We start from the raw sequence: 12,795 nt of genomic DNA, 5'->3' as shown, positions 1-12,795 counted from the left end.
CTTTCCTCACAATTTTTGAGGATCGGGTTGTTTTGAAAACTGATCCAGGATTTCTGCCTAAAGTGGCCAGTACATTCCACAGATACCAGGACATTGTACTGCCAACCTTTTGTAGTTCGCCAAAGGGCAACCCAAGAAAGTTTTTTTTTAGTTTTTTAGACGTGAGAAGAATTCTTCTCATCTACCTTGAGGTCACCAAGACCTTTAGAAAAATGGACGCCTTGTTTGTCCTCTTTTCAGGAGCACACAAGGGAAAGAGTGCATCTAACGGCACCTTGGCTAGATGGATAAAGCAAGCTATTTCTGAAACTTACAAAGTTAGGGAAGTTCCTCCGCCTTTTGTCACCGCGCCTTTGCCTGAGTGGGCTGGAGCCTCACCGGAACAAATTTGCAGGGCTGCCACATGGTCCAGTTTTTTGACCTTCGTTAAACATTATCGCCTGGTTCTCCTATCCGCTCAGGAGCAGGCGTTTGGTCGTAAGGTCCTTCAGGCAGTTGTCCATCCCTAGACTGGTAAGTTCTGGCTCATTGTGTCATGGGCTGTCCTGGAAGACGTTTAGAGAAAAGCTGAGTTTGACTTACTGCTAACTCCTTTTCTGAAAGCCTTCCAGGACAGCCGGATTCCCACCCGGTTTTGTCTTGAAGTTATGTGTGTTATGCATATGTTTTAAAGGAACGTCCTACAGGTCTCGAGAATACTGACATGGGGCCTGGAGGCCCGCCCCTTTATCTGGTGGGGGTTACCGTGTTTTCTGTTCTGGTAGGAGGAGCCCTAGGTCTCATGGGCTGTCCTGGAAGACTCTCCGAAAAGGAGTTGCCGGTAAGTCTAGCTCAGCTTTTTTAATTTGGTTTAAATAACCTTGGCCAGGAGGGTGTCGAATTTGTGGCCCTTTCTTGTAAGGGGCCATATTTGAGTCTGCACCAGGATAAAGTGGTGTTGCGACCACACCCAGGATTTTTGCCTAAAGTAGTGTCCAGTTTTCATTTGAATCTGGATATTACGCTGTCTTTTTTCCCCAAAGCCACCATCTACGGAGGAGAAGTTATTTCATTCTCTTGATTTGTAGTACAAGCTATCAGAGTCTATCTAAGATTCGGAAGACTGATTCTCTGTTTGTGCTGCCAGAAGGGCCCAAAAATGGGCCGGCAGCATCTAAGCCAACTATCTCCCAATGAATTTGCCAGGTTATTATTCAGGCTTATAGTTTAAGGGGTAAGGCCCCACCTTTTCGAGTAAGGGCACACTCTACCAGAAGAGTGCTTTATGGGTTCATCAGGCTTCGATGGCTCAGATTTGCAAGGTCGCTACTTGGTCTTCTCTGCATACATGCACTAGATTTGATCAGGTGGATGTTAGGGCGCAAGAGGATATGGCATTTGTCCGCAGTGTGCTCCAGACTGCAATTTTGATCCTGTTACTCTGATGGCAGTTGTAGTAATCGCGGTCTCTCCCCTCTCAGAAGCATTGCTTTGGGACATCCCAGTTAGTTATTATGGCTGCTCTCTGTCCCGTGATGTACGATAAAGAAAATAGGATTTTCCTACATTCTTACCTGTGAAATCCATTTCTTGGAGTACATCACGGGACACAGAGGTCCCTCCACTCTTGTCTGGGAAGTTTATTGCTTGCTACAAAACTGAGGTACTTCCTGTATGGGAGGGGTTATATAGGGGGAACTTCCTGTCTTTTGATTTGCCAGTATCCATTCACCTATAGGTGGTGTATAACCCAGTTAGTTCTTATGGCTGCTCTGTTTTCTGTGACGTACTCCAAGAAAGAATGTAGGAAAATCCAATTATTCTTTCATAGACAGATGAAGGAAACTGCAGATATGACACATGCTATCATAGTCCTCAGTGATCATAGAGCACCAGATGCAGGGGATTTGTTTTGTCATGCCTGGGTGAAACTCGGGTGCACACATCAGCCTTTAAAGTATATGAAAAGCTAACTTTTTTGGGGGGGCAGGAGGTTAAAACCCCTGTCAAGATTTTTGGTTGTCTGTGTCCCATTTAGGAGAATTATTTTCACTTCCTGTCCCATGGGCACATTAGAAGATAGGGAAAAAGGAACTGCGCTATACCCTAGAACTATATATGTGAATATATGTGATAAATAATATAAAATCTGTACCTGAGTGCAATTGTGAAAAAACACACTGGTATTAAACTAAATGCATATAATCAATACTACAAAGTATATAGTGAAACCTAATAAAAAAAACACCTAGTCCATAAATCAAATGAACAGATAGTCCACTAGGCAGTGGGAAGAAGCCCCTGATCGCTGTTCATAGGGATCAATGTGTGGAGGGAGAGAATAGGAAAATACCCCTCATAGTGATCCTCCACCACCTGAAGTGCACGCTTACCAAATAGCAAGCTGAGTGAGCTTGATCAAATAAACCGGAGGTCAGATGGACATGGATCTGCAGCGTCACTCTGCGAGTTGTACCAAACAGCAGGTGGACTGGTTGGAATGAAGACCTGGATATCCAGCTAGCATTAAGACGTCCCTCTGGCGGCGTGGCCGCGGGCGGATATAGGAAAATACCAATCCCCGAATTACCACTTGCACTCGTTGTTCTGTTTATGCTCCGGGAGCATTTGTCTATTTGTCTTCCCCCATGCCAGCCCCCCCCCCGCTACATTTAGCACCTTTCAGGGGGGAGCGGATAACCTGTATTTTGACAGATATTCTGTCCCCACTTCCGGGAATCTGGGCCGCGGCGAATTATGTCAGCAGCTCGGCTCCCTCCTCCTCCCCCCACCGCCGGGCCAGTAGGAGAGTGCAACGGTGCCTCACGAATGCGCAGTAGGGACCCGGCCTGAAGTCATAATGCTACACTACCGGGTTCCCTTACCGGCAATGGTGGCAGCAGCACCCGACATTGCTGGACTCCAGGACAGGTAAGTGTCCTATTAAAAGTCAGCAGTTGCAGTATGTGTAGCTGCTGGCTTTTAATTTTTGCCGGGGTGGGCGAACCTCCACTTTAATACAAGAAAAAAATAAGAGAAATGATTACTGTAGTAGCCCTAAATCCTTAAATGGGCTGAGAAAGATTTGTTTTTCATGTTGCTGCTAATGCAAGATATATTTTATTTACCTTTTATGTAACAATTGCAAATGCAAAAAATAAGGTCAATTTATGAATTAAGCAAAATTACAATAATAATAATTTATTATAAGTGCGCTAATAATCAACTTCCGTATAAATATAGAATAAAAATAAAAAACAAGTGATACCACTTCAAAGTCCCACCAGTGCTACTAAAATGTTAAAATATAAATCTTCATACGAAACTCCAGATAAAAGTACATGAGAGAAATAGATTGTAGCAGCAAAACTTGTAATGATCTCAATCCTCTATACATCAAACAATTGTACTCCGTATGTTCAGATAAAAAAACAATTTAGAACCGTCTCAGCCAACTATCTTCAATCAAACAATCAAAACGGGACTGCAGAGTTCTGAGGTTTACTATGATGGTAGGTAAAAATCCTCCCAATCCGTTGTACAGGATATTAGGAAACAAGAGAAGAGAAAATATCATTGCGCAGTATAACTATCATATAAGATCGTCTGCAACTGCAATATATGCACTCGCATTTGAAAAGGAAAAAAACAGCGCTTCGTGAGACAATCAGGAGAGATCTCATTTTCCTTCCTCTCACCGCTGGCACTGTGTATCGGATGACGCCACCTGGCTCCTCCCGACATGTTGCGTCACGTGACTTTATCAAGGGTAGGCACATATATTTATAGTCTTTTTTTATCACAAATTTTTCATAATTTATTACACAATACACCGAGGTTATTTAGTTATCAGCGCTTTAGTACACTTCTTTCATTTTTACAATAATAATTGCTTAATTTATGCAAAAGGGTGCAGCGCATGAATTATATACTAGTGCAAACAGTCCAATATGGTCCAGCAGAAAGATGGGAGGACTACAGATCCCAGCAATAGCCAAAGAAGATTCTGCATGTCGGAGCACACTTCAGGTAAAAAATGGTCACAAATCCTCTACCTCCAAAGCACTCTCTTCACTCACCTCAAATGAGACCACTGAGCTAACAGGTGGTCAGTAAAGCAAGTCCCATTAAGGGACTATCCTCCAGAAATAGGCAGGAACTCCAGTCAATTCCCCGAGGGTGTAAAGAGGTGAGAACAAATATATATCTAAGTGCACACTGTTGGCCAGTTTAAAACTACTTTTTATTTAAAAATGTGCTACTCACAAACATCTGTTGTAAACATGCATATCCAGAGTATACTTGGCGGTGCAGGAGATACAGAATGTCAGCGAGTGACATTAGCGTGTGGCTCCTCCCCTTACGCGTTACGTTAAAAGAACTTATTTAGCGGGGCGGAGCCTGTGTGTGTCACCTGTCCTCTTATAACTTTGTGTGACACTGCATATACATGTCAGGCCGTCATGGATATCTGACGCGATCAGGAGGACAGGTGACACACGCAGGCTCCGCCCCGCTGACTAAGTTCTTTTAACGTAACGCGTACGGGGAGGAGCCACACGCTGATGTCACTCACTGACGTTCTGTATCTCCTGCACCACCAGTTATATTCTGGATATGCGTGTTTACAACAGATATTTGTGAGTAGCACATTTTTAAATTAAAAGTCGTTTTAAACTGGCCAACAGTGTGCACTTAGATATATCTTTGTTCTCACCTCTTTACACCCTGAGGGAATCGACTGGAGTTCCTGCCTGTTTCTGGAGGATATTTCCCTAATGGGACTTGCTTTACTGACCATCTGTTAGCTCAGTGGTCTGTCATTTGAGGTGAGCGAAGCGAGTGCTTTGGAAGTAGAGGGTTTGTCACCGTGTTTTACCTGAAGTGTGCTCCGACACGCGCAATCTTCTTTGGTGACTGCTGAGATCTGTACTCCCTCCTATGTTTCTGCTGGACCATATTAGACTGTTTTAACTAGTATATAATTCATGCGCTGCACCCTTTGTGTAAATTATTCTGTTTGGATTATGCGATTATCTTTTGTGCTAGCTGCATTCGTTTTTAGGGGTTTAACAAACTTTGCGCTGATTGATTTATTTTATTTATAATAATTGTTTATTGTAATACATTTTGCTAACTGAAATGTTTCAGGATTTGTTTGGTGCTGCACCAGAAAGTAAGCCAATGCCAGCCACTACTAAACCAACTCAGCAGCCTGTATTACCCACAGCCTCAAAAACCCAGAAGTCCACTTTGTTCACCAGTGTTGAAAAGGTACTGTTTTATTGTTGAATTATAATGTATCATATCATGGTGAATACATGATTATTTTTATGTGTTAATGGAATACTAAAATAAAACTTATTGTGTTGGGGTGATTTTTTTTTTTTTTTAATGTGTTCCTAATACGGAGGCCTGTAGCACTTCTTTATGTTGCGTGTAATGATGGGAAGTACACCCGCTGGCTTTCCAAGGGCAATGCAGCAATCCCCTCTAACAAAGACACGTGTAAAGAAACGTTCTGCTGTGCCATTTACTTTTATGGAGCTAATAACGCAAACAGAGATCCCAAAACTGTCGCACTGTAATTGGGCAGTGTTGAGTGCTCTTTTCAGTAGCAACTTTAAATCTCTTGAACAGTGGTTCCCAACCTCAGTCCCTAAGTACCCCCAGGAGGCCATGTTTTGGGATTTTCTCTTAGATAAAATAGATGTCATAAATACCAAGCCATTGACATTGATTTAAAGCACCTGTGCTAGGGTGAGGCAAATTCCAAAAACATGACCTTTTGGGGGTACTTGAGTATTGAGGTTGGAAACCACTGCTGTGGACCATTTATAAAGGGCACTTTTTGTTCACTTGAAAGTAATTCAAGTCAATGTGACTTTCACAATTTAAATGTTACTGTTCCATTATTTCATTGATTCCTTATATAACAAAAAGACAAAAAAGATAGGACTATACAATGGGCATCTGCAACATATGGGTCATTAATCAATATTTTATTATATTGTGTACCAAAAAAAAGGTAAAGGTATAAGTTATGCTTCAAAATAGGTCTATGTGTTTCGCAGCCACAAGCCGCTTCCTCAGGACAGAGTAACTTATTCTGCTCTGCTGGTTGATTTTATGTTTACAGCTTCCTTATGCCTAATTCTGAAAAGAATTATATCAACAAGGAATCAGATCAACAAACATATACCTAATAAATCAAACCAACTTTTTCCATATACCTGAACTACCCCAGCGTTCTAATTGTACTTACGGGTAGCATTACTTAAAAACATTGGTAGACACATGTCCCCTGGATGGTCAATACTTTGTGTGACACTGCATATACATGAATGGCTGTCGTAATATGGAAAATGCAAATGCATGGTTTCATCTAGAGCAGTGGTTCTCAACTCCAGTCCTCAGGACCCACCAACAGGCCAGGTTTGCAAGATAGCTGAAATACATCACAGGTGATATCACTTGCTGCTCAGTGATTGCAGTATTCTAGTCTGCAACTCCCCAAGGTAATACTTAAAATCTGGCCTGTTGGTGGGTCCCGAGGACTGGAGTTGAGAACCACTGATCTAGAGGAAGACAACATACGGGAAGTGAGGGCAAACTAAGAGAACAATTGCAGTGGGGGTTATGAGATGAGATAATTCTACACCCCAATGCGTGATGCCACCGTGGCATAATAAGTAACGTGGCCATGCACAGGACACACAACTGTGTCATAGTGCCCACATGGATGATGTGTAGTCAGGCAAACCTATAATCAGTCGACGAGCTTCAGCACATGGTCCCACCCCCAGAAACACTCCTCTGACACGTTTCACCCAATGGCCTTCATCATAAAGGTTCTTCTATGATGAAACCCTTTTAGTTGTGAAAGGGTTATTTTTGGGGTCTGTATCCCTGCTGGTGAGATCCACCTTCTCTGTCCAGAGAAACATTGTTCCTGTGACAGAGTAAGAAAAAATCTCAAATTTTACTCATTGGAACAAGAGAAGGGACATTTTTTATGGTGATGCATGTTTCAGTAAGAACTAAGAAGGGATTTCCTCTCACTTCCTGTTGTGTCTTTGCCATAGGAAGTAAAGGGAAATCTCCCCAATGGGACAGGTATGGCAGGACATAAACCTCACGAGTTGTAACCATTTCCTAATCTAATGAAAGCTTAAAAAGCTTTAGGCTTTAGAAGAAATCTAAAGGTAAAATGAAAGTTAATACATAAAATAAAAATATCTACCTTAAAATGATCACATTCACTTCTACATCTTGAAGAAATATTTTTCCATTAAATATTCATGCATCTTGAAAACAAGGGTTGGTAAACTACTGCTTTGGAGCTATTCACCCCTCTGCTTTTTTACAACAGAGGGTATTGGGCTGACTTCTGTCAGTGATAATTGCTCTCTGTTTAATGTGGATGTAAACCCGCTTCATGAAATTTGACCTGGGCACATATATCTGTAGTGTTTACTTATCTCTCTCCAAAGCACTATGTCCTGTGTCTTTCTGCTGTTTCATTCCTCTGTTATCAGCATGATAACTTCTGACAAGTAGATTAGAGGAGGGCTTGTCTTGTCACAGCACAGCTCTCATAAACAGGTAAAACTTATGTAGGGAGATTTGTTTAATCTCTGTGCATCATCTGAGGCTGTTCACTTCACTGGGTATAGGAGAGGGTTTACATCCACTTTACTTCAATACTGGGCACTTTCACTCCCTCCCTGCCCAGGCTGCTTTTTACCTTTCAGTGCTGTCGCACTTTGAATGACAATTGTGCGGTCATGCAACACTGTACCCATAAGACATTTTTTTCACACAGATGGAGCTTTCTTTTGGTGGCATTTTATCACCACTGGGTTTTTTATTTTTTGCTAAATAAACAAAAAAAGACCGAAAATGTAAAACATAAAACTTGTTTTTCTTTGTTTCTGTTATAAAATTTTGCAAATAAAAAATCTTTCTTCATAAATGTAGGTCAAAATGTATTCTGCTACATTAGCTGGGTGAAAATAACCCAAATCAGTGTATATTATTTAGTCTGTAGGAACGTTTTATAGAGTTCACAAACTATGGTATGTATCTAAAAATTGATCAGTCCTGATGTACCTAATTTCTTGAAGTCTAAAAATGCCAGGACAGCACAAATACCCTCAAATTACCCCTTTCTGGAAAGTAGACCGTCCAAGGTATTTAGTAAGAGGCATGGCGAGTTTTTTGAAGTTGTAATTTTTTTTGTCCCAATTTTTTAGAAATTGAAGAAATAAAAAAAAAAAAAAATTTCTCCTTTTTATTATTTTTTTTTTAACATAATCACCAGTGCAGTACAGTGTTATCATATAACTGGTGTGGTGGTCATACTGGCTACAGTGATACTGACTGGTGACAGTACGTTAAATTATACATTTTATTTATTTAATTTTTTTTTTTAACACCCTGTGACCCGAGCAATACAGTTACCGTAGTACAGTGTTAAAAAAGGAGTGTTTATTGGGTATCTGCATAAATAGAAATATGTCTGTTGTACAGGAAGATATAAAAAAATAAGGTTTGCTATAACAATTTATCATTGAGTGTATAGCTAGTAGTCATAAAGTCAATAGCACACAATGACAAATGTGGATATGTGATGTACCCAAGAGTACGAAATAACAGTAAAAATTATAAAATAAACGTTTCTTTTGTCTGTTTATCCACTGTACAGGAGCCAATAAAAGTCCCTAATGACACTAAACCCGTTGAGAGGAACAAAACGGACTTGACAGTTCCCCCAAAGCCAAAAAAGGAGGAAAAAACAGAGAAAACATCCAGCTTGTTTGAGAAAGACGATCTATTTGCGATTACAAAAGACAGGTAATTTTTAAGTATTAGTGTTGTGATTGAGAATATATAACGTATGTTATGCCTGAGCCCAATCCTAATCCAGCGCTGTGCTCAGGGCTGGACTGGGACAAAAATGTGGCCCACGGACTTCATCCAGACTGTCCCCAGAGAGCCCCCCCCCCCCTTACCTCAGGGTCCCCAGAGAGCCCCCCCCCCCCTTACCTCAGGGTCCCCAGAGAGCCCCCCCTCTTACCTCAGGGCCCCTAGAGAGCCCCCCCCCCACTTAGATCAGGGTCCCCAGAGAGCCCCTCCAAATTAGATCAGGGTCACCAGGGAGAGGGCGGGCAGTGAGAGATTAATTCCCCCATAGCAGTCGGCTTGCTATGGGGGCACTCAGAAGGGCGGAGGAGCATTAAATTAGAGCACACACCTTCTGTGTCACTGACGTTGCTAAGCCCACTTAACAGACTAGAACCTATCTGCATGGTTCCCAGTCATGACACCCAATCATGGTGAATTGCATAAGGTTTCCTTAAAAAAAAAAAATAATTAAAAAAAAAAAAAAAAATCTGCAGCTGTCACCAGTGTGTGAAGAAGGGTAAAAAATTAGAGTATAAAATACATTTTGTTAAATCACTCTTTACCTGCCAGGCAATTTCGACTTACTACTGTTAATTATCTAACCTGCTACAACTCTTGCTGCTTTTTTTTCCCCTTTTCCCTGCTCCTTACTTTTCTATTCATCCCTCATTCTGCCCCCCATTAGTTGGCACCCCTTGCCCCCCCCCCTGCCCCTGATCCTCTCCTTCCCGCCCAATTATCTACTCATTACATTTAAACCATACAGGCTGCTGTTGAATCAGTGCAACTTTAATATCCAGTTAATATGACCACTATTCGGAAAATCTTAAAAAGTATTTGAGACAATATACCAAACAAAAGCCTTATATGTCCTTTAACCACTTCAGTACTGGGCACTTTCACCCCCTTCCTGCCCAGGCCAATTTTGCGGTCATGCAACGCTGTACCCAGATGACTTTTTTTTTTTTTTTAGCACAAATAGGGCTTTCTTTTGGTGGTATTTAATAACCAGTTTTTTAGTTTTTGCTGAACGAATGAAAAATGATCGAAAATTTTGGGGAAAAAAATAGTTTTACTGGCACTTCCTGGTAACGCTGTGATTGGACACAGCTGATTACATGGTAAAGAGCCTACGTCATAGGTTCAGAGATGTGAGGTGTTGGAGCAACACACCGCATTACCGATCACCGCGCTGCGCCCCCTCCCCAGGGGCACGCACAGGCTGCTTGTTCTGCTGGACGTCATATGACATCCAGTCAGAACTGGAGAGCCACCGCCTGGCCGTCATTTTGCTATAGGCTGGGTGGGATGCGCTTAAAAAATGTTGTAAACCATTTAGTTTGGCAAATTTGTAGAGTTATATCTAAATGTATTTAATTTAAATTTTTCAAGGGTACAATACCGTTCAGTTTAAGAGTTCAGTAAACCCTAGCAGCCAGAAAAGATTGTAGTTAATCGGATCACTTTGAAAGATTGGGTTCTGAATAATATTTCCTTCCCCATGTGCCCCTTTCCCTGACTTCTCTGTCAAGATCAATGCCACAACCATCAACCCGTCCCCTGCACGCCAAGGTGCTAGGTGTAAGCCTGGACTCTAAACTCTCCTATCGACCCCACATTCAATCACTTTCCAAAGATTGACGCCTCTACCTCTGCAACATCTCCAAAATACGCCTCTTCCTATCCCAACGACAGCGCAAAGCTTCTTATTCACTCACTGGTCCTCTCCTCTCCTTACATAGGATATCCCCCCTTCAGTCCACCATGAATGCTGCTGCCAGACTCATCCATCTTACCAACCATTCAGTGTCTGCTGCTCCTCTCTGCCAATCCCTCTATTGGCTGCCACTCAACCAACAAATTAAATGCGAAATACTAACAACTTTCAAAGCCATCCACAACTTGGCCCCCAGCTATATCACTGACCTAGTCTCAAAATACCAAAAAAAAAAGACCTCCTGCTCTGTAGCTCCCTTGTCACCTCCTCCTATACTTGCCTCCCAAGACTTCTCCCGAGCCTCTCCCATCCTATGGAATTGCCTACCCCTATCTGTTCGACTATCTCCAACTCTATCCAATTTTAGACAGTCCCTGAAAGCTTTTCTCTTCAGAGAAGCCTAGCCTGCCCTCACCCAACAACTGTTTTTTAATTTTCTCCCTCAGCTCATCCTCCACAGTTATTACCTTTGTATCTCTTGACCCTCCCTTTTAGATTGTAAACTCCAACGAGCAGGGCCCTCTGATTCCTCCTGTATTGAATTGTATTGTAACTGTATTGTCTGCCCTAACATTGTAAAGCACCGCGCAATCTGTTGCCACTATATAAATCCTGTATTATAATAATAATCTCTAATTGTTTGGCGATGTAGAGCTGTATACAGTATATTAATAACTGTATGCATTTTTAAATTTACCAAAAAAAACATAGGTAGTCAGCAGGTTTTTGTACAATCTGCTTCAATTTACCAACAGGTGTGTAATATGATCAGATAGTACTTTGTTTTGCCAAGTTGGGGTATCCTGACACAGGATAGGAGGTGAATATAGCTCTCTGGCTACCATTATTTTCTAAAAAAAACCTCTTGCTGCTTTTGCACTTTGTTACAAAAAAAAGAAACTTCTGCTGTTTGGAACCAAAGCTGTGTGGTGCAAAATAACATAATATATATGTTCTAGCCAGAAGAAGCATCAGCGGGTTTCTCTGTTGTTTGAGGATGACGAAAACAGCGAAGAGCCTTTATTTTCATCAGCAGGGAGCTCTACTAAATCCACAGGCCACACTTTGGTAAGTGACAGGCAGCAAGGATGAAGGGAACTGTATTTTCTTTTTTCCCTACAGGCAATGACATGACTGAATTGGGAAGTGCTGTGAGAACAACAGAAAAGATGTATTGATGCGGGATGACACTAGTAGTTACTGGCTCATACTGAGAGATCCAATGCCATGCTAACCTAAAAGCCCTGACATCACTCTGCTTATAACAATGAATTCAATGGCCAATCAAAGACTACATAGAAAGACCTAGAAGCAAATTAGAAAAACAAAGTTTATTCACCTGTTTTTATTTTCAACATGGTCCCCATGGATTTTAATGCTTTTGTCTCACCAATGCTTTAAGGCCATTGATCCTCCAATTACAAATTGACACTAAGTGCCACTTCACACTGTTTTGAAAATGTATTTCCCCACAGAGTTGTTTCAGATTTTTAAACCATAAAAAGTCTAATCTCTGCCTCCTGGAAGTCTTTAGATTTTACTTATTTACTGCCGTTACCGTGTAACTTAATTCACTTCACTGCCCTTTATAACATTTTGCATAGAAGCTTTTTGAAGGAAAAAAAAAAAAAAAATTATTTTAACGGTAATGTGGACTACAATCCACATTGATAATGGTAACCATAAATATGAGGCAGAAGTCTAAAGTTGATAAACAACTAGGCAACCACGCTTCACTAATTCAGACCTTGTATGATATGTATGTAACATACAACAAGGTCTAAATTAGTTAAGCGCAGTTGCCTAGTTATTTATCATTACTATCCATAAAGGGTTATAGCAACTGCTGCTACGCCTGTTTTATATCTGTGGCTCAAGGTTTGTTTATATAATAATATATTTTGAGGAAATTCAGGTTGTTAGGAGTGATCCTTTAAACCTATTAACCACTCATAGTATAACTGTTAATAGCATTTATAAGATGATGTTGGTTATTGTTGTATTTGCCTATATAGCACCAACATATTCCTTATTGCTTGAAACATTGACATCAGTCCATGCCCCCAGTAGAGCTTACAACATTACTGGCTCTATTTTGTTCATACAGTTGCTCTAAGCAACTTAAATAAAAGCCGATTATCTTACTGGTATATTCTTGGACTTGGATAAAACCCACACTACAAAGAGGATAT

General features: G+C 41.1%; 1 protein-coding gene across 4 annotated transcripts in view; it reads left to right on the top strand.

Annotated features, from left to right (window-relative positions):
* The window catches only part of WASHC2C (WASH complex subunit 2C), a 123,186-nt gene that overhangs the window by 65,516 nt on the left and 44,875 nt on the right, over nucleotides 1–12,795 (top strand). For all 4 annotated transcript variants that reach the window (XM_073596530.1, XM_073596529.1, XM_073596528.1 and 1 more), the window contains exons 18-20: nucleotides 5,131–5,253; nucleotides 8,687–8,835; nucleotides 11,563–11,671. In XM_073596530.1, the coding sequence (XP_073452631.1) occupies nucleotides 5,131–5,253; nucleotides 8,687–8,835; nucleotides 11,563–11,671 (381 nt within the window). The remainder of the gene's footprint in view (nucleotides 1–5,130; nucleotides 5,254–8,686; nucleotides 8,836–11,562; nucleotides 11,672–12,795) is intronic.

This window comes from Aquarana catesbeiana, linkage group LG08 (genome assembly GCF_042186555.1).
Source record: "Aquarana catesbeiana isolate 2022-GZ linkage group LG08, ASM4218655v1, whole genome shotgun sequence".
Taxonomy (NCBI): Eukaryota; Metazoa; Chordata; class Amphibia; order Anura; family Ranidae; genus Aquarana; species Aquarana catesbeiana.
The sequence above is the reverse complement of the archived record's forward strand: the minus strand, read 5'-3'. Positions and strand labels throughout refer to the sequence as shown.